The sequence below is a fragment of the Triturus cristatus genome, chromosome 11, assembly GCF_964204655.1.
Source record: "Triturus cristatus chromosome 11, aTriCri1.1, whole genome shotgun sequence".
Classification (NCBI taxonomy): Eukaryota; Metazoa; Chordata; class Amphibia; order Caudata; family Salamandridae; genus Triturus; species Triturus cristatus.
In genome coordinates, this window is record NC_140594.1 from 202,285,112 (window position 1) to 202,312,157 (window position 27,046).

Consider the following 27,046-nt stretch of genomic DNA (forward strand, 5'->3'; position numbering starts at 1 on the left):
CATGCATGTGCCAGTAACAGCCAAACATGAACAGCTGGAGCATGGAGGAGCAGTGAAAGGAGAAAACAAGTTATCGGTGTTGTGGAGGGTTGTTCTTTATGATGACACCCTATCCTCATGGGGGCGAACATTCTAATAGCCTTAAGCCTGCTGCAGGGGACTATACTGCCTCTTAAGTCCCAATTCCTTGTTATTGGTCCTCACTATCGACTAGGCCAATAATGCTGAGGCAGGCTTTAATGGACAGTAGATCCAGCTTCGGAAAACTACAAGGCTACAGTTTTCACAGTCAAAGAACAAACAACTTCATAAATTTGTGAGTAAAGAGTCTTTTTTTCAGATAAGGAAGTTAGAGATGTAAAGGTCCGAAGGACTCACAATTGACTTAATAATATAAATTTCCATACTCTTAGCTACTCAAGGAACAAATGATGCCAGATGGAAATTATACAAGGTAGAAAACAACAGTCAGTGTTGCAATGGTTATGTGCAGTTAGCCAATACTTAAACAGTGGAACAGTAAACATTTGATCAAAGTAAATATTCCTGCACATGCAACTACAAGTTCCATACAAGATACGTATTTGTGACATACACCAAATCTTAGAAATTAGTTTTGAACCACACAAATCTGGAACGCTACATCACTGGCATGGAATTACCTTGTGAGAAGTCAACTCTTCTTCTCAGGTAGTCTAAGTAGGCTTGCCAAATTTCAACATAGTCAGTTGCCTGGATGAACCCAGCATTTAAAGCTTTTTCAAAGTTATCTAAAAAAAAAACACAGAAAAATATGGTTTTGTGTTCAGTCAAAGAAACAGACTATTCACAAAATGATTACAGGATATTCTATCGCAGTACATACACCAACGCACTCAACGCATGGGTATCTGTCCCACAGTGATATCTCTGTTACACTTCTTAGTTCTGTCCCCAAGCACAAATACTCACATACCCCTTCGTTTTTTTTGACTGCTTGCCAGTGTTTTTGAAGAGCAGTGTCATTTTGAGGACTACATCCTCGATGTTATACTTCCATGGGCACTCCTTGTTTTAGGGGGGGGGGGGGGGGGGGGGGTTTGCATGGGAGGAAGGGGTGCACATACCTCAGTTTTTTTCTCCACTTGGGAGTGTTAACCCACTCCCCATAACCCTACTCCTTACCCAAGGCCCAGGGTTTTTTTCCTATTTTTATGGGTAGAGCCCCACATACCCCTGTTCCTTGCCTCCAGCCCTATCCCTTCCGCCAGATGTTACTCCACTTCCAACTGCCTGTTTTGTCCTACAATAGTGCAGTGCAGGTAACAAAACGTCCAGTGCAACAGTTTATTCGGTAGGAAGGGTGCATACCACAGAAATCATCATCCTAATAAAAAAGGAATCTGCGAACATTTTCCTGCAAACAATACCTTGCTCACAGACTACAATATTATCAATATTTTTATAAAATTAAACCACAACATGGCACCATCTAGGGCTGTGTTTTCATTGTCAGCATGTACTATAATCAACAGAATGACCGTGTTCATTAAGTAGAAAATATACTGCTGAAATCTGTATACCAAGTGCATGCCAAAGATTTGGAAGCAGCCCATCTAACATGTCTGTCATACTTCGAGGTTGATAAAGATGTATGAGTGACAAAGATGTATGAGTGACACAGAGTTGAGGTAGCTATGTATGTGCAGTGTTTCGAAGGATTAAGCCTGTGGCAGTATGATCCATCTAGAACAGGCGTCTCCAACCAAGCAATCGTGAGTTACTAGCAGCTCACAGAAACCTTCAGAGTAGCTTGCAGCCTTCAGTTCACTATTAACTAAGAACTGCAATAAATAAGTGTTGCATTTTCCTTTTAAAGTTAATGAAAGGCTATGTTTATTTTACAATTTTTTATCAGGCTGCAGACAACAGAGACTGATAATGAGCAGTGCTCCACTCAGATGTATAACACATGTGGGTCACAGAGGTTCAAAACTTAAGCACTGAGGTATTTAACTCTTAAATAAAAGTCTTTCTCAACTCAATATTGGAGCATAAGAAAAATATGATATTTCTGGATGCTTTTAAATGAGTAAACTAAAATGAATTGTTAACTTAATTATTAAGTTTACTCGTCATCTCTTTTTTCAAAGTGTGCATTTATAAACAGTAGGAATCTTGCTCCTAGTGGCCAATAGAAACAGTGCAATATTTATAAACGAAAAATACAGTCATTTTATTTCACATGGAAGAAATTTAAAATGAAGAAAGATCTCTCTATGAAACATTGTCTTCATGTTCTTCCCTACCTGAAATTAAGCCAATTAAGTCCTAATGTTTATGAAGCAAGTTTCTTAATTTTAAATTCCTCCCATTTAAACAAATGACTATTATCCTGTTATAAATATGGCACCTTGTCTACAGGTCACTGGAAGTAATATGCTTGCTGGTTGTAAAGATACTTTGAGATGGGAGAAATTATGAATTTTATGTAATACATATAAACAAAGTTTACTCTTCAGGTGAATTTTCTCCCATTTTAAAGTGTCACATTTATACATAGCAGGCATCCTGCTCCCAGTGGCAGGTAGACACACTGCCATATTTTTTACTGAAAAATACAGCATTTTTATTAAATGAGAGAATTTTAAAGTGGAGAAAAATATTCCATCAAGTGCAGAAAAGTTACAAACATTTTTGCAGAACATTTTTCTGCACTTCAGATGTATCCCATTTAAATACAAAAATGGATGCATGTTTGTGTTGTACATGTAACTGGGCCCCATATGGCGAAAAGTATGTCCTGTGCCACAAGTACATACGACACAGGCTCTCAGTCACCCAATACACATAGATCTCATTCATTCACACACGTTCATAAATCCTCACAGACCATACACTCACTGACATACATGGCAGCCCCATAATAGTACCCCTAGTCACAGTATTTTGTTCAAACCATAGGATAGGGCTCAATGCACATTAGGTTTAAAGTCAATGAAGCTGGGCAAGGGCTTCAGTTACTTGGCCTTCAGTAGCACACAACGATTTTCACTGACCAGAATTAGGTCTCATTACAGAAAAAGTTGGAGACCACTGATCTAGAACAATAGTGCTGTTTAATGTTTTTATCGGCACCGAGTTTAGTACTGTACAGGTTTAGAAAAGTTGTGGCATTTATACAAAACTTTTGAAATGTATTCAGAAATTCCCAAAAAGAAATAACAGAATATCAAAAGGCAAATTCAGATTCATCACTCAATATAAAAGTAATAACAGAGCACAGATAGACTTCTTAGTCAAACAATAGAAAATTAAAAGACTACATTTCCAGATGACATTAGTACAGAAGAGACACTATATGTATTCTTATAGGTGTCAATGTAGCAGTTACTGAGGATTATACAAGGTGAATTCATTATTCTTTTTTTTATTTTTTATCGGTTTATTAAATTTAACTTTAATCACATGCACTGTGTCTTTCATTGTTCATTGCAATTTTCAGCACTTTACATAGTAATCAGGGGATAACAAGTCACAATTACCAATCTTATTCCTCTGTCTCTTATTTTTTGCATTTCTAATTCCACCATTGGGGATATACATATATTGTCTCTATATACATTCCATTTCTTCCGTTTCTTTTCCCACTTTTTAGGACATCCGCGTGTTGTAAACACTTCCTTTTCCGCTACCATACATTTGTCCAGCTCATTCGCACATTTATGGACGGACGGTGTGTACGCCGCCCTCCAGTATCGTGCTATCTCTCGCTTAACTAGAGTATATCCTAATGTTGGCATCTGTTGTTCCGTTTCTGTGAGGTCTGTGGCTGCCCATATGTTAAGTAAGCCCAGTTTTGATGTAAGAGCTAACTCCTTCCCCAGTGCAGTTTGGATACGAGTTATGGCTCCCTCCCATATGCGCTGTACGGCAGGGCATTCCCAGATCGTATGATAAAAGGTGGCCATTTGCTTGCTCACCGTAAGACACAGCACGTCTGTCCTTGCACCTATTTTGGCCAAAATGACCAGTCAGATAATACCGATATAGAATCCCAAGTCGAATCAATCAGAAGCGGAGGGTGATAGCCGCTTCTCTAGGGGACATCAGGGCCGCCTGCCAGTCTTCGTCATCCATAGACCCCAGGTCACTTTGCCACTGCTCTCGAAGTTTATCAAAAGTGTCAGGCAGGTTGTTACATAGTTTTTTTATAGGTCAAGGATACGGCTTTCGAGTGCAGCGGCCCATCTAGCAATCGATCCTCTAACGGTGACGATTCTGGTATGTCTTTGAGGTCCGGAAAAAACGCTATAAGGGCGTGTCTAACTTGTAGGTACCGAAACAGTTCGCCTTGTGCCATTTGGTAGCGCCCCTGGAGTTCCTCAAAACTAAGAATAGAACCCTTTTTGATCAAATCCCCCACCACTGAAATCCCGATCATGTCCCACTTGTCGAACCCTGGTTGATGGCATAGAGTGTCTAGCCTCTGGGCTTTCCACAGTGGTGTCGCTTTTGTGAGGACATTAGCCCAGAGCTAGGCGCGAGTTCACCTGGTGCCAGATTCCTAATGTGTGAGAAGTGGGCCCAAAATATCTACATTTCTTGATTTAGGAATAGAGCGCGCCCAAAAAGCCAGAGCAGCCAATTTGATATCTGTCCAGCATATATGCCGGATCATTAGGGAGGTGGTACATCCAGTGGTTCACTACCACCAGTTGCGAAGCCCAATAGTAGAGTTTAAGATCAGGGAGGGCTATGCCTCTGTCATATCAACCTTTCGTTAACTTTTTGAGCGCCACACGAGGGGTCGTCCAGTCCCACAGCAGCGTAAGGACCTCGCCCTCCACTGCTGCGAAGTATGCATCAGAGACCCGATTTGGACAATTCTGGAGAATGTATAAAAACCACGGGAGAGCCAGCATCGTAAAGAGGGCAGCGCGTCCCACCAGAGGCAGGGACCGCCAGTGTTTTACATCTGCTCGCAGCCGGGCCAGTGGCGGAGCTAGATCACGGTTGTGAAAAAGGGCCGGATCTGAGGTGATATAGATTTCCAAATATCGGGAACCATCCCTAGCCACTTCTATCCTACAGTCCGCCGGAAGACGAGGAACCTGTCCCTGAAGCACAAACAGTACCGACTTGGTCCAATTGACCGCATAACCGGAATACTTTCCAAGTTTGTGAAGATGTTTAAAACAGCATGTAAGGACTTGTAGGGGGAGGCAAGATATAACAGTATATCATCAGCGTATAGTGATATTCGATCCTCCTGATCTTCCGTCCATTTCAGCCCCCTCACCATGACATCCCTGCGTATCCATGCAGCGAGTGGTTCTAGAATGAGGGAAAATATCAGTGGCGATAGAGGACAGCCCTGCCGGGTACCCCTTCGCAGTGTGAAGGCACGGGATTTGTGGTTGTTAACTCCTATTTGTCCCTGTATATCAGTATAAACCAGTTGCACCCAGCCCAGAAACTTCGGGCCAAATCCCAACTTCGCCAAGACTGCGAACAGGTACGGCCATTCTATAGAGTCGAACGCCATGGAGGAATCCAATGATAGAACCAATGCGTCCTCCTCCATGTATTCTCTGAATTCATTATTCTTGAGCTTTTTCCGTTATTTTATTTTATAAAGGCCATTGTGCAAGTATTATCATTTATGTGCATTGAGGATACACATTTGAGGCTTGCCACAACCACAAGGTAAGACGAGAAGCATTTGCCCAGTACTAGCGGGAATGGTCATTACACGCTGTCTGATCTGTTAGTCGTGCGTATAATACCTGACACAGTATTTTTGCTGGATTTCTCGAATACAGTTAAGCCCGTCGGGTGGGACCGGTATAAAGAGTAAAGCCCATTTCTGTCTACCCCTGGTCTGCAATTCTGATGCGAAGTTTCGTGCCAACGATATAGCATTCTAAATCATGTGATTACCAGCTCGGACAAGGTCTTCGCCAGATCTTTCGGGACTGGCATGCGCATATGTATATCACTTCCCTGCCATATGGATATTGGTACGGTTCTCTGCTTAACTAGAAGAAGCAGAACAGCTATTTAGTTAGCTGTGGGGTGGCAGTCCCTTGCAATTTGTTGAGGTTGAGACACCAAGTTTTCTGGATATGCCACATTCCGTGCTGGATAAGGACACAATATAAATTATTCAGTGACACCTTTGGACTCCATACGAACGATATTTACTTCTCTTTTTTTCCAAGTTGGACCTACCGTTGTGGTAGATGTTTTATTGAATTTCCTTGGACGCTCCCATATTCATTGTTTTCGTCCTGATGATGACCAGCTAACTACACTATGGTTGAAACGCCGTTGACGCATATATATGTGGCCCTAATTGAAGAAGACGCATTTTTGCTATGTTTTGTTTCAATTTTGTTCTGAACTTCTCATTTTGTATAATTCTTTCCTCAGCCACTTTTTGATTACACACTGTATTGTTTGTTTAACTTGTCGAGCGCCATTATCATTATATTTTTCCACTTTATCTTTTGTTAATACATTTTCTATAAACTGAGTTAATTTATGCATGGGTATCTTTTATCTAAACAGTATTTGAGTGTCTTTTTCTCCCTATCTTTTCTTTATCCTCCTTTTTATATAACTTAATATTCTTTTGCTATGATGTATGTTTTGTTAATTTAAGTATTACACTTGAACCCTTTTTAGGATTCTAGTACACACAGGTGGCATTGGTATGTATAATGTGGATTTTTGGATCAATGCCGGGTTTTGTTACTGTTTACAAGTTGAATCAAAGGGTTTAATTAGAATTTTACATAATGTACTTGAAATAACTGGCATGACTGTTCCAGGACTCAGGTTTAGAGTACATATATTACAAACATTAGGAAGATATGTAATATTGCCTACAATTTATATTTAACCAAGTTCATGTGACTTTAAGAAACTATGCTTAAATGAGTCTGGCATTATTTATACCACACCCTTAAAAGGAGAAACTGTACAACCCCTTTCAGAAAGACCAGAGGGCCAGTCGATATGTGTCAGGAAGCACTTTTTGCAATATGCAATTTTTGTACTGCAGCATTTGCTGCTTGGAGCATTTATACAGCGTTTCCTAACTGTGACAAAATATGAGAAAAGGCAAGGTTGTGTATGTGCATCTGGAGCCTACAACTCAGAGGTGTCATACTGCTTAAATTACAATTGCTATAGGCATAGAAAAGAATCCAGAGATGAAGAAAATTATCCTTGGGTTCAACTTTGAGACGAACAAGTTACTTACCATCGGTAACGATTTTTCTGGTCGATACAGTCTCTGCCTGTGGATTCTTCACCTTGTGAATATCCCCTGCGCCAGCAACATTCGGAAGCTTTTGTAGCACTCCACGCCGATGACGTCGAAGACGACGTCACAGAGGCACGGCTCCACTCGCGACTCCGCTGACGTCATTGGATCCATAAGAAGACCTTGTCGGAGTGATGACATCAGTTCCGCCCCTTTTTCCATGCCTTCGAGGCACACGGACGGACTGACAGCAATATATATACAGTATACACAGTACATAATATACAAAGCAACATACACAGTGTGGAGATAAGATAGGAAGGCAAAAGAAATAACACACTGCCTTTGACAGTAACAAGCAAATTTTGAAACACCATCATTAGAATTGTAGGTATACAAGGGTGTACAACGGGGAGGCGGGTGGGTCAGTGAGGAATCCACAGGCAGATACTGTATCCACTAGAAAAAGTGTTACCGAAGGTAAGTAACTTGTTCTTCTGATGGATACATTTGCCAGTGGATTCCTCACCTTGTGAAAAGATTCCCACAGCAGTCCCAACTCCCGCAGGAGGGTGTCCACCCTTCTATACCAAAAAGTCCTGAAGGACGGAACGAGCAAAGTGTCCGTCCCTCCTCACCTCGGAATCCAAGCAGTAATGCTTCGCGAAAATGTGGTTGCCGCTCTACAAATGTCCTCCACAGGAACACCTCTAGATAAGGCAGATGTGGAAGACTTTGCCCTGGTAGAATGAGCCCTTATACCCTCTGGAGGTTCCTTACCGGCCAAAGAGTAACAAATCTTGATGCACAAGATAATCAATCTGGAAAGGGTGCGCTTGTGCACCGCTCTGCCTTTCCTGCAGCCAACAAAGCCCACGAAGAGCTGGTCGTCCACTCAAAAATCCTTAGTCCTATCAAGGTAGAAGCTCACCGCCCTCTTAGGGTCCAAGCGGTGAAGCCGCTCCTCCTCCTTGGAAGGGTGAGGGGGAGGATAGAAGGTAGGAAGGGTAATGGACTGCCCCAGATGGAAAGGAGTTACCACCTTAGGCAGAAAAGCAGCCCTGGTCCTAAGTACCATTCTTTCAGCATGAATGCTCAAGAACGGGGGTTTTGAACTTAAAGCTTGAAGCTCACTTACCCTGCTTGCCGAGGTAATAGCAATGAGAAAGATTGTCTTGGAAGACAACAGCCTCAAGGGACACTTGTGCAAGGGCTCGAAGGGAGAACCCATCAAGTAAGTTAAGACTAGATTTAAGTCCCATTGAGGAACAATAAAAGAAGTAGGTGTTAACTTGTTTGTAAGGCCCTTAAGGAATCGTAATACAATAGGAGACTTAAAAAGGGAAAGCTGATCCGGCAAGCAAAGAAATGCTGACAAAGCCGACAAATATCCCTTAACAGTAGCTACAGCAAAGCCCTGCTGAGCAAGAGAAAGAGCAAACTGACGGATGTTGGATAAACGAGCCCTCAAAGGTTCAATAGACTTCTCTCCGCACCAAAGAACAAATTTGGACCACCTATAGGAGTAGATAGATTTGGTGGAATGATGTCTAGCAGACAAAATTACATCTACCACATCTGGCGGGAGAGAAAAAGAATTCAGGTTGCCCCGCTCAATCTCCAGGCATGAAGGTGTAAGCTCTGGAGGTGGGGGTGTATAACATGCCCCTCCGACTGCGAGACGAGGTCTGCCCTGAGAGGGAGACGTAGCGGAGGGCACGAGGAGAGGTGGAGAACCACACCCTTCTTGGCCAATCCGGGGCGATCAACATGACTTGGGCACGGTCTTGACGAATCTTCCTCAGAACCCGAGGAATCAAGGGTATGGGAGGAAACGTGTAAAGGAGATGTGAGTCCCATCTTAACTAAAATGCGTCCCCCAAAGCTCCCTGCATCGGATACTGGAGACTGCAGAATGACGGGCAGTGAGCGTTCTCGTGAGTGGCAAACAGGTCCACCCGAGGAGTTCCCCATGTCCGAAAGACGTGACGAACCACCTCCGGATGGAACCTCCACTCGTGGTCGGCAGAGAACTGCCGACTGAGACTGTCTGCACGCACGTTCTGAACTTCGGCCAGATGGTTTGCCATGAGATAAATCTGATGATCCTGAGCCCAGGACCAGAGACGCAGAGCCTCTCTGCAGAGATAACGCAACCCCACACCTCCCTGCTTGTTGACATACCACATCGCGGTAGTGTTGTCGGTCAGGACTTGAACCGACTGACCGCGAAGGGAAGGGAGGAAGGCCTTGAGCGCCAAACGTATCGCCCGTAATTCCAGAAGGTTGATGTGAAGCAACCTTTCCTCTGGAGACCAAAGACCCTTGATCTCCAGATCCCCCAGATGAGCACCCCACCCTAAAGTGGATGCATCAGTTATCACCGCAGCCACCGATGGAGGAAGATGGAAAGGCTTTCCTTGAGACAGATTGCCCTCCACGTTCCACCAAGACAGATCCACTGCAGCTTCTCTGGAGATCCTCACAGACTCCCTGAGATCTCCCTTGTGCTGATACCACTGCCTGCGGAGGCAACACTGGAGCGCCCTCATGTGCCAGCATGCATGGTTGACCAACAGAATGCAGGAAGCAAACAGACCGAGCAGACTAAGGACCTTCAGGACTGAAACGACCGCTCCATTGAAAAACAAGGGAATCATTTCCTGTATGTCGAGAATCCTTTGTGGAGGTGGGAATGCTCGACACACAGTAGTGTCCAGTACCGCCCCTATGAACAGGTTGCGCTGAGAGGGCACCAGGTGAGATTTGGGCACATTTATCGAGAAACCCAATTTGTACAATAGCTGGGTTGTAACTTGCAGATGATGAAGCACCTTCTCTGGCGACTCCACTTTGATCAGCCAGTCGTCCAGATAGGGGAAAACAGGAATCCCCGACCTTCTGAGATGGGCTGCCACCACTGCCATCACCTTTGTGAAGACTCGAGGTGCAGTAGTAAGACCAAACGGAAGGACCGCAAACTGATAATGTTGCAACCCTACCGTAAACCGGAGATACTTCCTTTGCGACTTTAGGATGGGGATGTGGAAATACGCATCCTGCAAGTCGATCGACACCATCCAGTCCTCCTGTTGCAGCGCTTGAAGAACCTGCGCAAGGGTGAGCATTTTGAACTTTTCTTGCTTTAGAAAAAGATTCACGATTCTGAGGTCCAGGATTGGACGCAGCCTGCCATCCTTCTTTGGAATCAGGAAATACCGGGAGTAGCATCCCTGACCCCTTACCTGCTCCGGAACCACCTCTATCGCACCTTTTTTTTTTTAGCAACGTTAGGACTTCCTCCTGGAGGAGAAGAAGATGGTCCTCCGAGCAAGCACCTTGGCAAGGAGGGTAATTTGGAAGGAATTCCCGAAAGGAAAGGGCGTACCCATTTTCTACAAGATCTAGAACCCAAAGATCTGTAGTAACCGATTCCCAATCTTGTAGAAAATGGGTAAGCCGGCCCCCACAGGACCAGCATGATCCAGAATGGTGGATCTAGGGCTGCTTTGCAGTGGTGGGAGGGACGGAGGAAGAGGAGGAGGAAAGCCGCCGACTTCGAGCACGACCTCTGATTCTGCCCCTGTAGCTCTTATACAGGGTGTTCTGTTGCTGTTGTTGCTGCTGGGGCTGCCTGTAAGTACGAAAGGACGATCTTCCAAAGCCCCTGTAGCTCCTAAACGAAACCCTAGACTGAGTCTGCAGACCCAGAGATTTGGCCGTGGCTTTGCTTTCCTTAAACCTTTCCAGTGCAGCATCAGCCTTTTCCCCACAAAGCCCAGAGCCATCAAAAGGCAAGTCCAGAAGAGTTGCCTGCACATCAGGGGAAAACTCCGAGGACTTCAGCCACGCACTCCCCTTTGTGGCAACCGAAGAACCCATGATTCTGGCGACAGAGTCGCAGTATCCAGGCCGCTTTGGATTACCTGACGTGCAGCCACGTGAGTGTCTGAAAGCACCTCATTAAAGTTCAGTCTATCCTCCTCTGACAATTTAGGGGCCAGTTGTTTCGCTGAATCCATTAGAGCATGGATATATCGGCCCAAAGACAGGTGGCATTTGTCGATTTTAAAGCCATACTGGCAGAAGAGAAGATTTTCTTGGCTTACTGGTCTAGTTTTTTTAGCATCCCTGTCACTAGGGACTTGGGGAAAGGCACCTGAAGATCTTTTAGAACAGGCAGCCTGAACCACCAGACTCTCCGGAGAAGGATGGGAAATCAAAAAGTCTGGGTCCCCTGGAGCCGCCCTATATCTTCTTGCAACAACTTTAGAGACCGCAGGAGCAGAGAAAGGTTTACGCCATACTTCCAATAATGGCGTCATTAAATGGAAGCAACGTTGACGGCGCGGAAAAAAGGGAACTGACGTCATCACGCCGACGAGGTCTTCTTATGGATCCAGTGACGTCAGCGGAGTCGCGAGCGGAGCCGTGCCTCTGTGACGTAGTCTTCGATCCCATCGGCGTGGAGTGCTACAAAGCCATTAATACACAGGAGTAGTCCACCCAGATGTGGCAGGGAAGACACCAAGAGAATGTGAACCCGTAGTTAGACATGGCATATACTGTGATAAGCCACACTGGCTTAACAGAATAACAACCATTATGCAGTTACTCACAGTATATGCCTGAGGTGTCCATCCAGGTGCAAGGGTGTGGAAATGTCTACCATTTGTACTTGCCCATGGGAAAAGATGGTTCCTAAATTTGACGCATCTAGAGGCTACTCATACAGGAAAGTGCCTCTTTTTGACATGGTGATCCCCACTTTTTGCCTGGTATCTGATGCAATTTTGACAGACGTGCACTGGGTTCCTGATATCCAGTTCCCCGGTGACAGATCTCTTTCCCTAAAATTGTACAATTGTTCCCCCAATTGGCATTAGCTTTAGCACCCTGTGTAAGTCCTTAGTAAATGATACCCCTGGTACCTTGGGCAAGGAGGTTAAAGAGGGTCTCTAAGGGCTGCAGCATGTTTTGAACAACACCAACATGCCAACTGTCATTGAAGGCTGCGGGTAATGGTGCAGAGAAAAGTGAAGACACAACATTTATTTATTTTATTTATATATTTGTAAATAAATAAATAAGTCAATTCTTAGATATTACAAGTGAACAGGGAAGCCATTTTGAGAACATATGCTGGACACTGCTGTTTACGAAATCCCCAGCTACATGATGGCTTCACTGAAACTAGAGATGTTTGTTATCAAACATCTCATATTAATAAGCCCACACTGATTCCATTGGTGGATTTATTAATTCATACACCCAGAAGGCACCTTAGATGTGCCCCTTGAAAACCTACTGACTATTACTGTACTGGCTCACTGGTGCAGCCCAGCCTGCCACCACAGGCAGGTTCTGACCCCCTGCAGGTGAGAGCCCACGCTCTTTGGGGGCAGAAGAAATGCTTGCTCCAGCCAGAAGTTTTGTCACATACTTCAAGCAGGATGGCTAAATGATTAGCATATAAAGGCATTAGTCTTCAAAGGTCTATGCCGTCTTTGTTATTGCAACCTGAAACTTTCCCAGATGGGGAAATGCCACCCAATGACCAGGGCCAATTGGCACCCAGTGGGAAAATGAGCTAGCCAGGAGGCATACTCCCCTCTCAAGCTAGTTCCACCCATAAGGTAGGCTACCTGATGTGAACACGACTTTTAGAACGCCACCATCTTAATTTTGGCAGAATTAGGCTCTCTATGTCTGGGTTATGCCCACTTCCCACAGAAAGTGATCATATAGAGGATGTGGCACCCTAAAGCCCATTGGCTACTACCTATCACTCCCCATAGCACCCCTAAATTGACTATTTAAGTGGCACCACTGACACCAGGAACTTAGAATCGACGGATCAAGAAGAAGGGGACAAAGAAGAGCAGAGAGAAAAGCGAGAACTGAGGCTTCAGTGGACTTTTGGCGTCAAACCCTGCCTGTACCAGTCTTTCTCAATCATGATCAGTGACTCGAATGAAGTCCTGTGCACACGTATGAAAATAACGTTCTGGGTGTGCCCATCAAAATCAAATAGATATCTGAAATCTCCTGTTATGAAATCACAAAGGTCGACATCAGGCGTATAAAGAGCAAAATTTCTTTATGTATGTGAGCTCAGTCTAATACAACTTGAGTACAAATCAGCCGACACGTGTTTCGTCACAACGTGTAACAATTGTGACTCATCAGGGCTGGGAAGGACAAAAGAACAAAAGAGAAAAGAAAATGAAATAAATAAAACCAAGATAAAGCATATTGGGCCACTGTTTGAACAAAGTGTAAAGAAAATGGAAGACAGGACAACTTGTGGAGACCAATGTAATGTGAAGAATGCATATACTTAGTGACTTCCTTAAAAGACAGCAACTGAGAGAGGAGTATAAACAGATGCTGTCAGAAAACTATAGCAGCGTGAAGAGCGCAAAGAATAACACCACAAGAAAAGATTGTGGGTGTGAATCAAAGAAGAAAACCACGATCATCGGAAAAGATGAATAATAATCGTGCGTACAAAAGGTGTGTACGAAGAGTAAAACGTAGATTCACAAGTAGTGATATGGACAGTATAAACTAGACAGTAGATCAGACAGATAATGTTCACCCGAGACTCAAGGTAGAAAGAGGGATGAAAGATAAATGGCATCATAACGTTCAAATTAGGAAGGAAGGTAAACGTAAAGCGTAGTGTACAAGAACTGTATAATAGGTGACATTGAGCATACAGAAAATTTGTTAAAGAAATGAAAAATAGCATAATCATAAGCACACTTCTATTCGTCACATGAGGTGACAGATGGCGCCAGGTTCGCATGAATTTGTAAATTTAGCAACATGAGAGAATATGAGCCATTCAAACAATGCACAGTCTGGTAGTCCAGGTCTCAGGCAACACGCGTATTAATGCAAGTCAAAAAATAAAATAATAAACAGAATGGTCTGCACAGTGGCAGAACAGTGAAAAAGCACACATAAAATGAATGGGTGCTCTAATGTACCGTAATAAGAGACAAATGACATAGTACAATAGCAGTAATCAGGAGAGCAAAAAAGCTGTGAATAAACAGTAAAGTTGGTGAAAACACGGATAGAGTCATAACAAGAGAAAGGAAAAGGGGAAATAGATAAAGTAGGGGCTACCTGTTTGAGGATATGGCAAATAGGCACGGGAGGCCAGATCGCGGTGTGAGGGGGTGTGTAACACCCCGCGAGAAAATAAACATGGCGGTAAGCCAGAAGCCGGACAAATACGTGCGGCTTTAATCAGGGTCTGCAAAAAAAGGGGGGGTGTAATTGATGAGGATAAACAGTAACTGGGCGCAAAAAAAAACAAAATTGAGGCGAGTGGCGCGCTTGCTTACCGGTGCGGTAGAGATCTCGGATACGGGATCAGCGTGTACTCCAAGGTGCAGGTCAACGGGTAAAGTAAATCCGGAAGTTAAGTAAACGAGCAAGGGAAAGTGAAAGAAGACTAGAGTGTGTGGCGGTTGTTCCGGTGCTAGAAACCGGAAGTGAGGATACCTAGGAATTGCTATAGTAATAATGAAGCCGTGCACGAACAAAACAATAAAGCATTAAATTAAGTGTGGAGAAAGTGAATGAGAGCAGAGTACGTAGCAGAAATTAAGGGTACGGGCTGACTAATTGCTAAGGTAAAGAAGGAGGGCGTAAGATCAAATGGGTATGAAGTCTTGGAAGTGACAAACAGGTTAGCAAGGGAAAGTTGAAATGGCGAAAATTCACAGGAATAGCAGTAAGCAGTAACCAAAATGGAATAGGAAGGAAGAATTGTGATAGGTGACTGAGGAAAAATGAGAAATGAATAAAAGATAAATGGGGTCCAGTATATAGACAACTCTAAGAGAAACATGCATAGAAGCCTCAGCATCTAGGAAAACACAAGTAAATAAAACATGCCACTTGCAGTATCACATGATACAATAGGTCAATGCTGTATGATGCAAGGCGAACCACTAGAATGGATAAAGAAACCAATATTCAAAAAAGTTCGACAATTGAGAGCTTTTATTTTTTGACTTGCATTAATACGCGTGTTGCCTGAGACCTGGACTACCAGACTGTGCATTGTTTGAATGGCTCATACTCTCTCATGTTGCTAAATTTACAAATTCATGCGAACCTAGCGCCATCTTTCACCTCATATGACGAATAGAAGTGTGCTTATGATTATGCTATTTTTCATTTCTTTAACAAATTTTCTGTATGCTCAAAGTCACCTATTATACAGTTCTTGTACACTACGCTTTACGTTTACTTTCCTTTCCTTTCTAATTTGAACGTTATGATGCCATTCATCTTTCATCCCTCTTTCTACCTACAGTCTCGGGTGAACATTATCTGTCTGATCTACTGTCTAGTTTATACTGTTCATATCACTACTTGTGAATCTACGTTTTACTCTTCGTACATACCTTTTTGTACGCACTCTGCGATTATTATTCATCTTTTCCGATGATCGTGGTTTTCTTCTTTGATTCACACCCACAATCTTTTCTTGTGGTGTTTTTCTTTGCGCTCTTCACGCTGCTATAGTTTTTTGACAGCATCCTGTTTATACACCTCTCTCAGTTGCTGTCTTTTAAGGAAGTCACTAAGTATATGCATTCTTCACATTACATTGGTCTCCACAAGTTGTCCTGTCTTCCATTTTCTTTACACCTTGTTCAAACAGTGGCCCAATATGCTTTATCTTGGTTTTATTTATTTCATTTTCTTTTCTCTTTTGTTCTTTTGTCCTTCCCAGCCCCGATGAGGCACAATTGTTACACGTTGTGATGAAACACGTGTCGGCTGATTTGTACTCATGTTGTATTAGTCTGAACTCACATACATAAAGAAATTTTGCTCTTTATACGCCTGATGTCGACCTCTGTGATTTCATAACAGGAGGTTTCAGATATCTATTTGATTTTGATGGGCACACCCAGAACGTTATTTTCATACGTGTGCACAGGACTTCATTTCTATTTTGTTGAAGTGGGCCTTGACCCACTCATCTGCAGGGGTTATTTCCTTGGGTTTGTTCCCCCTGACCTAGTAGCACCGGAAACACTTGATCTCTGTGACACCAACGTCGCACACGCTTGAGCGCCAACCTTCCTCAAATTCAACCAATTCCTCACCACTGTTTCTATGATCAGTGACTCGTCCTGCAGCTGAACAGCTTCCAAGAACCCCGGGAGACTGCCATATCTTCGCAAATTGCCAACAATCTCCCTTGGAGTAGAGGAGCTACTCCCCTGCAGCCCGCAGGCACCGAAGACGCAAAGTCCGGTTCACCAAGTCACAGCTTCCAGACCAACCAGACGCAGCTGCCCCGCAGGAAGAGGTACCTGTGCTCCTAAAGGTCAGATCTGTCTCCCACAGCCAAGTGAGAGGACACTAGGACCAATTGGAGCAGCAAAAACAAAGCCAGAGAGTGCAGTCTGGACTTCCACGTCACCGAGACAGAGCAGCAGTCGTTGCACGTCAGCACCGCAGAGACCCAGTTCCAGAGTGGTCCAGCACTCCTGAATTTTGCACCCTCAGCCGGCAAGACCAACAACCGCAAGGCCCTGTTGGGAGCTTCAGGACTTGTCCCCCTCTGCAGCTTGTTTCTAGGTGGCCCTCCTTCTTTCCACCGGCGTAGCACTCGTAGCTACAAACCCGACCAGCACCTCAACACCTAGACACCACAGAGCAGGTAACGAGTAACTACTGGTGGTACTTTGGACCTTTACCCACTATAAGCCTAAGTACAGAAGGAGACCCCTAGAAGCCGAACGTAAATAACTGCATATAACATATGCCTTTTCTCCCCTAGGAAACCTTCGCAAAGTAAAGACACATTGAATTGAACTATTTACTTACCTGTAAAAATGTATATCTAAAAAAGTACTAATTTGATAACGAAGTTCTTGGTTTCAAAATGTATATGAAAATAGGATTTATTTTTCTAAAACTATCTCGGATTTATTTGTGAGTGTGTGTCTCATTTATTGCCTCTGTGAGTACAACTAATTTCTTAGCACTACTCTCTGATAAGCCTAAACTTCTCGTCCACACTACCACAAAAGAGAGCATTTAGGGTTATCATTTTTTCCTCTGTAAACCAATAAGGGTTACCAGGACTCTTTACACAGTGTACCTCATTTTGGTCCACTATATAAAGAGGCAGATTCCTACAGTGAGGAGAAGTGAAAAATTATAGCAGCATTCCCTTTATGCCAGAATGGTGAAAATAGCGTCTCTGTTTAGGCCAGGGTATGGATTCTAACAAGGCTTGCATTAGGCCACCGTTTGGACTTCGAACATAGCAGTGCTCTATCGCTGTTGAATCGTTGAACATTCAGAGGCTCTCCAAATGCAGAGGCTCTGGTTATGAATGGGATCTATTTAGGTCAGATTTCCGATCATGTAGAGCTCAGCATTTTCATTATTCCAGAATTCTGATTATATATGGGATATCCTGACATACATTGTAGGGATACTTCAAGTCACTGAGGGGTTCCAAGACCATATAGAGGAACGATGCCGAAGGCAGAGCTCCTTTATCAGGTCATTTTATTCTGAGGAGATGTGAAATATCCTTTTAATGTATGGAAGAGGGTATTTGATTGCTTATATACATGGTCATACCATCACCCTTCCCACAAACAGCTTTAATCCGTGGTATATTGCTAATTCAAGTTCAGTGCAAAAAAGAATACAAGCAGAATCTGCCATGCAAAATTAAACATTGCAAAAAGGTGCATGTTTTGCAAAATGTAAGTGAGGTTAAAAAATGCCCACGGCTCAGATTGTGTAGAAGCATGTAGAGAGATATTCGATCTTTCCAGCAATGACCTATAGCATGGAAAAAAATAAGCACGTTGCCAAAAATTGCTGTTTTCTGCGAATTACATAATTTTTTTTTTTAAACTTTCAAAAGAAAGAACAGCCAGTACCGGTTTCCTTGTTTAAACTGCAGCTTAATTATTCTCCAGTGACCTGCCTTTCACCATGGTTACCGAGTCTAGCAGCAGGCACAGTAACAACAGAACTCAACTGTGATAACGGATTACACTTGAGCAGCTACATAATTTCATTATTACAGGTGACTAGAGACGTCCCCAATTGACTGTAAGGAAAATCGAGGGGCTTTTATAAGGGATTGCAGGTGCCCATGTATACCAACGTTCAGAATAGATCATTGTTTCTAGTTGTACCATTGCTTTTTTTTCGATTTTCAGTTTCTGAGAAAGCAGCTTCTGACTACTGCTTTAAAGCATTTACTGGATTTCACAAAATGTCACTTCAAGACACTGACCTTCTCCACTTGACCACACTAAATGATTATTGGGCAAATCACTTCATCACACTATGCCTCAGTTACCGCGGCTGACACTATTGTGAGCATTAACTAAAAATAAAAGTTACATTTTATTCACTCCCTCACATTTTTGTCCTATTTGGTCCCAGCAGAATTCCATCCTAAGCCCAGGCCATGACCGGATTCCTAACACACCAGTTTAGCTTTCATGTAAAGTATTGAGCCGTTTATTGCTTCCCACTTCACCAGTTAAGCTCGCCAACTGGTAGAATTAATCCCTCCTTTAGAATTACACATCATTGGGGGGCGTGGCTAAGGCGCCGCACAAGATGGCAGCCTAGAGAGTTTTCTCCGCCGCACCGAGACGCGCGTCGAAGCATCTGCAGCACTCTTCATGCAGTTCCTCATCCACGGACGCTCGCATCATGCGTCGGAAGGTTGACTCCCTCAGGTGAGCTTTTCTGCAACTTCCAACGCGCTGCATTTCAGGACTTTTCAGCGCTTGATGTTTTCTCCTCATAGCGGCCGCCATTTTGTATGCCCGCGAGTCAGCTCTATGTGTGGGTTTTATTGCCTCATGGATATTTCATACACACGCTGGCTCTCCTATTCTTTACACTTCCTGCAATGTTTTTTTTTTTTTTTATGAACTGCCACACTATTGAGGAGATAAATGCCTCACTGTTCTTGCTTCCTGCCTATTGCATTGATGACGCTTCAGTTGCTTCCTCATCATAACTGCCACCACAGTTGCTGTGTGATTCCCTGAAGTCCTTTATGTTGAAAAGTTAACAGTTCCTGTTATTTTCGGGGCCCTCTGTGTTTTGACTGCCTGCTGCTTCGCTTCTGTCACGTCTTTATTTGCTCTAATTGTCACCGCTTTGGGAAGAATTAATTTTGGTCTCATTGTTCTTGTTCATCATAACAACCCTTTGGTTACTCTACAAACTGCGGATTTTAATCTCTATGGGCAAATTGCGTCATCCGAAGTTCGTTTTTATACCAACAAAAAGTGTTCCTGCGTCAACATTTTCTCAATCCTCTACTTCAGGCTCTCCTCCTAATACACGTCAAATGGCGGGAGTTGCTCCTAATCGATCTTCCTCTACGCAGCCCCCTCCAGGCAAACCTTCTCCACCAACAGCGTCAACTAAAACGCCTGAAGCATGACCCTCCATCTCCTGACAAGGCACCATCTCCCATCTCCATGGAACTACTTCTAGAGGAGATTCGCGCTTTACGCCCGTTTGTAGAGGAGACCAATAACAAAATGCAGTTCCTTGAGAAGAAATGGTCATCAATGGATAACAGAGTGACGTCTGTGGAGCAGCAAGTTTCAGACCAGCAAGTTACTTCTCAAGTTACTTCTTTGGAAAAGTCGGTGCTTACTCTTCAGCAGCACACTGAGGACTTAGAAAACAGGAATAGGAGGAATAACCTACGCATTTACGGATTGCCGGAGTCCCTGGAAGGTGATGACCCTGTGTCGTTCTTTTCTTCTTTCCTCCCGAAACTTCTAGATATGCCATCTACCACTGCTCTCAACATCCAAAGGGTGCACCGGCTTGGTCCCCGCTCATCTGCCTCAACTAAGCCACGAGGTGTCATCATTCTCTTCCTGAGGTTCACGGATCTTCTTTCAGTTCTCTCCGCAGCTCGATCCAAGCGTCAAGTCTCTTGGTTGGGTCAGCGAGTATTTCTGTCTCAAGATGTTTCCAATGCTACCGCTTCTAGAAGAAAAGAATTCCTAAATCTCCGTGCTCCTTTACGTTCTATTGGTGCTAGATATGGTTTATTCCATCCATTCATTTTCAAAGTTACTCACCAGAACCAAACATGGACTTTCCTAGATCCAGCAGAACTTACAAACTTTATTCATATTCAAACTAACAGTGGCATGGATACTTCCACTTCCCCTAATGGCTGATTGCTTCATTTTATTCTTCGTTGCAGGTCTTCTATTTGGGACTATTTTGCATTCATTTTTATTTTGTGATATAGCTGTTATATTGTGGCTCTTGCATTCGTTGTTCTCTTAAACAGATTTATTATGGTTTCTTTCATTGTATACTTCTCCTTTTTTGTTTGTTCTCCCTGACTTATTAGTCCTCTCAGATCTTGTATTTTTCTTTAGTTGTTTGTTGATTACTTAGTTTATGTATCCTTATGTATTTTTCTGTTGGTAATTATTTTTTGTATTGATTTATACAGATTGGTCGACTTTTTTATCTTCTGCCCATACGGTTTCCTTTCTGCGTCCTCGTCCTGGTGCGGTTGGACTCCCAACTCTTGGGAGGCTCGTCTTGTCGAGTGTCGCCATTGTCTCATTACCCTCCTTTATGTCCCTCTCAGGTATGTTATTTTTAGTCATCCTTTTTGGATATGTACTGTCTCTTTTTGTATTTCTGTCCTCTTTTCCTCCCCCTCTTTTCCTTTCCTTTTCTCTTTACTTATTGGTCAAACTCCTCTTTCCTTGGTTGGTCTTTCTCTCCTATTTTTCTATCCTCCTTCTCTTTCTCTCTCTTTTTGGCTTCATAATACATATGTGCATTTTTGTGCTTTCTGTTTCTACTGTTTATAGGATATCTGTAAATTCAAAGTTGTTTCTTGGAATGTAAAAGGTTTTATTAATCCCATTAAACGGCAGAGAGTTCTTTCCCATTTAGATTCCTATAACCCTGATATAGTTCTTTTGCAAGAAACCCATCTTAATGAAACTGAATCCCTTAAATTAAAGAGGAGTTGGGTAAGTTCAGTCTTATTTTCACCTTCCAACAACAAAAAGAATGGAGTTGCCATTTTATGTCACAAAAAGCTAAAATGTGCTGTTTTGTCACAGGAAAAGGACACTAAGGGTCGATGGATACTGATTAAATTGCTAATTAATTCCATTCCTTTAACTGTTTTTAATGTCTATGGCCCTACGCAACCGGATTGTTCTTTTTGGCTTCTCATCACGAAAAAAAGTATTCAACATAAAGATGAATTATTTATTTTAGGAGGAGACTGTAACCAGATTGTTGATCCATTCCTTGATCGTTAATCTACAGTTCGCTTCGTGCCTCACAAATCTCACAAACAATTTCTTGACACTCTCTTGCAATCACACCTTATTGATTCTTTGGACTATTCTTTTTTTTTCTCCTCCTCACTCATCTTTTTCTCGTCTCGACTATATTTTTCTTTCTCAACGTCTATCTCAAAACTTACTGTCTTCTTCTATCTAACACATAGTTATTTCGGACCATGCCCCTATCGTAACAGTTCTTGACTTACTCCCACCACATCCCAAACCATCCCGTTGGCGCTTCAATAGCGCACTTCTTATCAATCCCAATTTCTCTTCCTCTTTTCGTTCCTTTACCAGGGAATTCTTTCTACTTAATTGCGACCCTAGTACCCCTCCTCATATCCTTTGGGATTCTTTTAAGGCTACTGCAAGAGGCTTCATCATTGATTTCGTTTCTGGGAAAAAGAAGCAATATCTTCAAAAACGGAAAGCCTCCCTAGCGCATATAAAATCTTTGGAGCATAAGTTTTATACCTCTTCAGATAAATGTATGTCACCAGACCGTTTACGAGCAAAAGTAGAATTTAATAAATTTACTACGGACAATGCGTCTTTTATTCTTCTTCGTAGCAGTGCTCGTTATTATGGAGGCTGCAATAAATCAGGTAAACTCTTAGCTAATTATCTCAAATCTCGTAAAAAACGCACTCTTATAGATTCTATTTACTCTACTGATAATATTCTCCTGCATAAAGATAAGGAAATACTTGACCAATTTCAATCATATTATCAACAACTCTATACCCCAGAATCTCCTCCTACTTTTTTTCTTATTCAGAATTATTTTGAGAAACTTCCTAAACCTCCTAATTCTCACCTCCATTTTTCGGACCTTGAACTTGACCTTTCACTACATGAACTTTCCATAGCATTGACATCCCTTACTAAAGGTAAAACGCCCGGTCCTGATGGTTTCCCCGTTTAATTTTATTTACACTTTTCTGATCTTTTGTTACCTAAACTTCTGATCCTTTTTCAGTCATTTTATTCATATGGCAAGGGGGAAGGTACTTTTCAGGACGCTACCATTTGTCTTATCCCAAAAGATGGTCGGGACCCCCAATTATGTAAAAACTATTGTCCGATCTCTTTAGTTAACGTAGACTATAAATTATTTGCTAAACTCGTTGCGCTTAGATCCCTTTCTGCCCCATCTTATTGGTAAGGAGCAATGTGGCTTTGTTAAAGGCAGACTTACATCTGATAACTCTCGCCTGTTTCTTAATGTTTTAAACAAAGCCCCATCCCTTTCAATTACTTTAGCTGCTATCTCTGTTGATGCAGAGAAGGCTTTTGACAGGGTTGATTGGTCTTTTTTGTTTGCTTCATTACGTTGGCATGGCTTTGGTCCCAAATTTATTTCCCTTATCTCTCTGTTATATTCTGCTCCCAAGGCCTCGGTGCTTGTAAACGGTCAACTTTCTTCGTCCTTTCCTCTTCGACGGGGCGTTCGTCAGGGCTGTCCTTTATCTCCACTTCTTTTTGTCCTAGCTCATGAACCATTTCTATCTTCTATTCGTAGCAATACCTCTATTTCCGGTTTTCCTTATGGTAACAATCAATTGAAACTTTCTGCATATGCAGATGATATTCTCTTGTTTATTTCCGATCCAGAAAGATCTGTTCCCCCTTTATTATCTGAATTTAATTCTTTTTCCTTGGTTTCAGGATATAAGATAAATTCAGACAAGACTGAAATCCTTCCACTCACCACAACCTGTCTTCCTCATCTTTTTTCCTCTACTGGTTTTGCTTGGAATAGTTAAAAAAATAAGTATCTGGGTATTTGGTTCTCTAACTCTATTTCTTCTTCAATTAAATTAAATATGTCCGCAGTTTTATCCAGAATTGAACAAATGTTCTCGACCTGGAATCCTCTTTTTCTTTCCTGGTGGGGTCGTTTGGACTCGAGATGATGATATCCCCTATTCTAATTTATATATTTTCCATGCTACCTGTTCATGTTCCTGTATTCTACTTTAAGCGTATCGATTCTCTTCTCTCGAAATTTCTCTGGAAGAATAAAAAATCTAGAATCTCTTACTATTCTTCGTAAACCCAAACCTAATGGTGGTGTTAATTTTCCAGATTTCCGTCTCTAGCATAAGTCTTTTTCTTTACGTCAAGCCTCGAGATTGCTCTCATCAAGCTCTTCCCCTTTTACTCCTCTTTGGCTCCTCATTGAACAAACGTTACTGTTGCCCTTCTCCTTTGATGAAGTGGTACACTTCTCTGCCAAAACTCCTTATTCCTCTTTTCCTATATTCAAATATACTCTTTCTCTTTTAAGACCCATGGTTCATCCTACTACCATTACACGTGATTCTTTTTTAAACAACCCCATTTGGTAAAATTCACTTATCCTTTTCAATAACAGACCCATCTTTTGGAAATCCTGGAGAGTAAAAGGCGTCATTTGGGTTAACCAACTCTTTAATGGATCATTTCCTTGCTCCTTTCCCCAATTTCAACTCTTATTTCACTGTCCCCGATCTTTTTTGTTGAAATTTTCTACTCTTATGGTAATAATTCTTGACCGTTATTATTCTCTTCCTTTTTGTCATCATCTGCACCTCCATCTCCTCTTCTTAATATTCTCGCTATCTTCCCTAAAGCATCTCTTATTTATAAATTTTTCACCTCTCCTAATCCGGACCGCGCCAAAACTAAAGTGGAGCTCTCCTGGGAAGCGGATTTTGGTTGTACTTGGCCTGTTGCTCTTTGGGATAAGCTTTGGGCCAGATCCTTAAATATTTCTCGTTCTGCTTCTCTTACTCAATCTTTATTTTTATCTGTATCATAGACTTTATTTTTCTCCTCTCTCCTTGTCTCGTTTCTTACCCTCTTTTGATTTTAAATGCTGTACTTGTGGCACTTCTAATGCTGATCTTCTTCATCTGCTCTTTTTCTGTCCTGTTGTTTCTTCTTCCTGGGAAAAAGTTTGGCTGTACCTCTCTTGCATTTTTACATTTTCTACCCCTTTCTCCATTACTCTTCTCTTTCTGGGTAGTCTTTCTGTTTCTTTAGAATTACCTGCACATTCACGTGGTCTTTTTGATCTCATGCTTGCTCTTGCATTCCAGCACATCTCATCTAATTGGAAATCTCTCACAAACATTTCTATAAAGGGCTGGTGGAACTCTTTATGCCATTTTCACAGGACTTGATGTTGCCTTTGCCTCCTCCTCCAAACCAATACGTAATATTGTTCTTTTCTGGTTACCCCTCACTACCTACCTTGATCGATTGGCTTAGAAGAAATCTACGCATACTAACTCGGAAAACTTTAAACCTCCTTGAAGAACCTTGACTCTCTCCTTCTTGTTACCTTTTACAGGTTTCTCATGTTAAATCAGTTTTTATACTGTTCATTTTGTATTGTTCATTTATGTCATTTGATTGTAGGCCATAATTATCTTTAGAGTTTACATTATATAATCTTATTTTCCCTCCCCTCCTCCCTCCTATCTTTCTCCCTCTCTTTTCACTTATCTTTAAAATCCCCATAAAAGGCTTTTTGTCTCCTTAACATTGATATTAGCATTGTCATCGATTTATACCATGTGTGAACATATTTCCTGTTTATGCTGATATCTTACTTGTTAATACTTTTTTTCAATAAAGCTTTTCAAACATAAAAAGAATTACACATCATTGCTATTTGGCACTTAGCCAACAGGAGCACCAATTCCACAAAGCTGCCACTAACCTTCCTGCAGGCAGTCCCAGGTTGATCCAGAACCCAGCTTCCATAGTCTTACAACTGATAGAAGGTATGTCTCACCCAGGGTAACCTTTCCTTGTCTTCTGAGAAGTTATATGCCCTCTGCACAATATATAATATTGGATATATTTGAAGCAAGCACTTCTACAAAACTCAGCAATTCCCATGGAAGGTTACTCCAGCCGTATACAGGAATGTTTTTGTTATGTTGTGTGCCCACTTCCCCAGAGCTACTCCAGAAAGCATTTAACAGATCTAAGAACGGTTTAAACAAAGGTAGGCATTTAAACTGTTATTAAGAACACATTCTACAACAAGCATTGGCAAAGCCAAAAGGCCTTGACTTTGGGACCGTATAAGTGTATAGCCAGAGCTATTGGCTTTGCCAATATTTTTAAGATACGTTGTAGCGCAGTGTGGCAGCTGTACAGCATGTTGTAAAGTTATAATAAAAATGTGTTATAAGCTTTTTTGTTACCTTATATATAACCAAAGAGACATTACGTACAACTGAAAGACCCTATTAAAAAATGTAAATAACATAAAAATGTTTCCTAGTTCTTTTTTTGTCTTTGCAGTGCTGGGAACTTCTTCGTGCCCGGTACTCCGAGCCCAATCTTTACTGTCTTTTTTCTTTTTTTATGGAAGTCGCAATAAAGAATTCAAAAACCTCTACTCAAACAGACATTCCTGAACATTGTTAAAAATAACTTTCATAAAAAATTATTTTTATTACACATTTATTCCAAAACCACTTCTGCTGTTCCATTATACATGTTTTATATTGAGATCTGAGGTAGATTAGAAGGTAAGTTCTTTTTAAAGAAAGAAGATGGCTCAAATCCCTGCACGAGCACTGTCACAATATAGGGATGGGCCCGCTTATGACCTGGAAGCAGAACAGTGCTGCAAAGCAGACAGCCCCTAATGTCACATTTCATGAGAAAGGCCGTCTGATTATCACCATCATTGCTCCGATTTGTCATAATAGAAATCCCGCTTGGGAGGAGCATGGTAGCACCCAGGCAATAATGAAGCACGTTTTTATTATATTTAAGGACCCCTGGTCTCAAAAATAAAAAAAACACACAAGAAGGCCTTCTGGACCCAGCCCTTTTTTCAGCAAACACAGGCACTGAGTGCATTAGCCATCCCATTACCCATGACCAATTACACCCTTCTCGTAAAGCCTTCAGCAAACAGAACTTGTGGGAGCTCTCATCAAAAGCAGCACAGGTGAGACCCGCCCCACCCTCCCCCACCTCACTTAACCCTCATTTCAGTACATACAGCCCCGCGGTGTCGGCTAGAATTTATAATGTACAGAATTGCACAGTTCCGAAACAGGGAGTCCCCCCTCCTCCTCCCCTTATCTGGCCTGCCCAACTCCCTCCCACCAGACTAGACAACCAATAGAAGGAGCTGGGCATGTTTAAAGCCCATAGACTGAATATCACATGTCTCGAAGACAGCGCATACACCCTGCCTAGGCTAGACCTTAAAATGGGCACCCTGTGTGTAGTGAGTTACCCTCCCCCAATCCTTCAACTTTGTTTTGCAATTACTGTAAGCTACCCATGTGTTAGAACCTGGCCTTGCTGTAAAGCATACACAAGCAAGTCCAGGAATGATCTGTGGCAGCCATCCATCAAAAAGTCTCCCACCAACTCAGGCCTCGTTTTGACCCACTGC

General features: G+C 42.4%; 1 protein-coding gene across 1 annotated transcript in view; it reads right to left on the reverse strand.

Annotated features, from left to right (window-relative positions):
* Positions 1-27,046, reverse strand: part of SART3 (spliceosome associated factor 3, U4/U6 recycling protein) — a 484,862-nt gene that overhangs the window by 248,825 nt on the left and 208,991 nt on the right. The window contains exon 9 of the mRNA XM_085635725.1: positions 663-770. Within this exon, the coding sequence (XP_085491851.1) occupies positions 663-770 (108 nt within the window). The remainder of the gene's footprint in view (positions 1-662; positions 771-27,046) is intronic.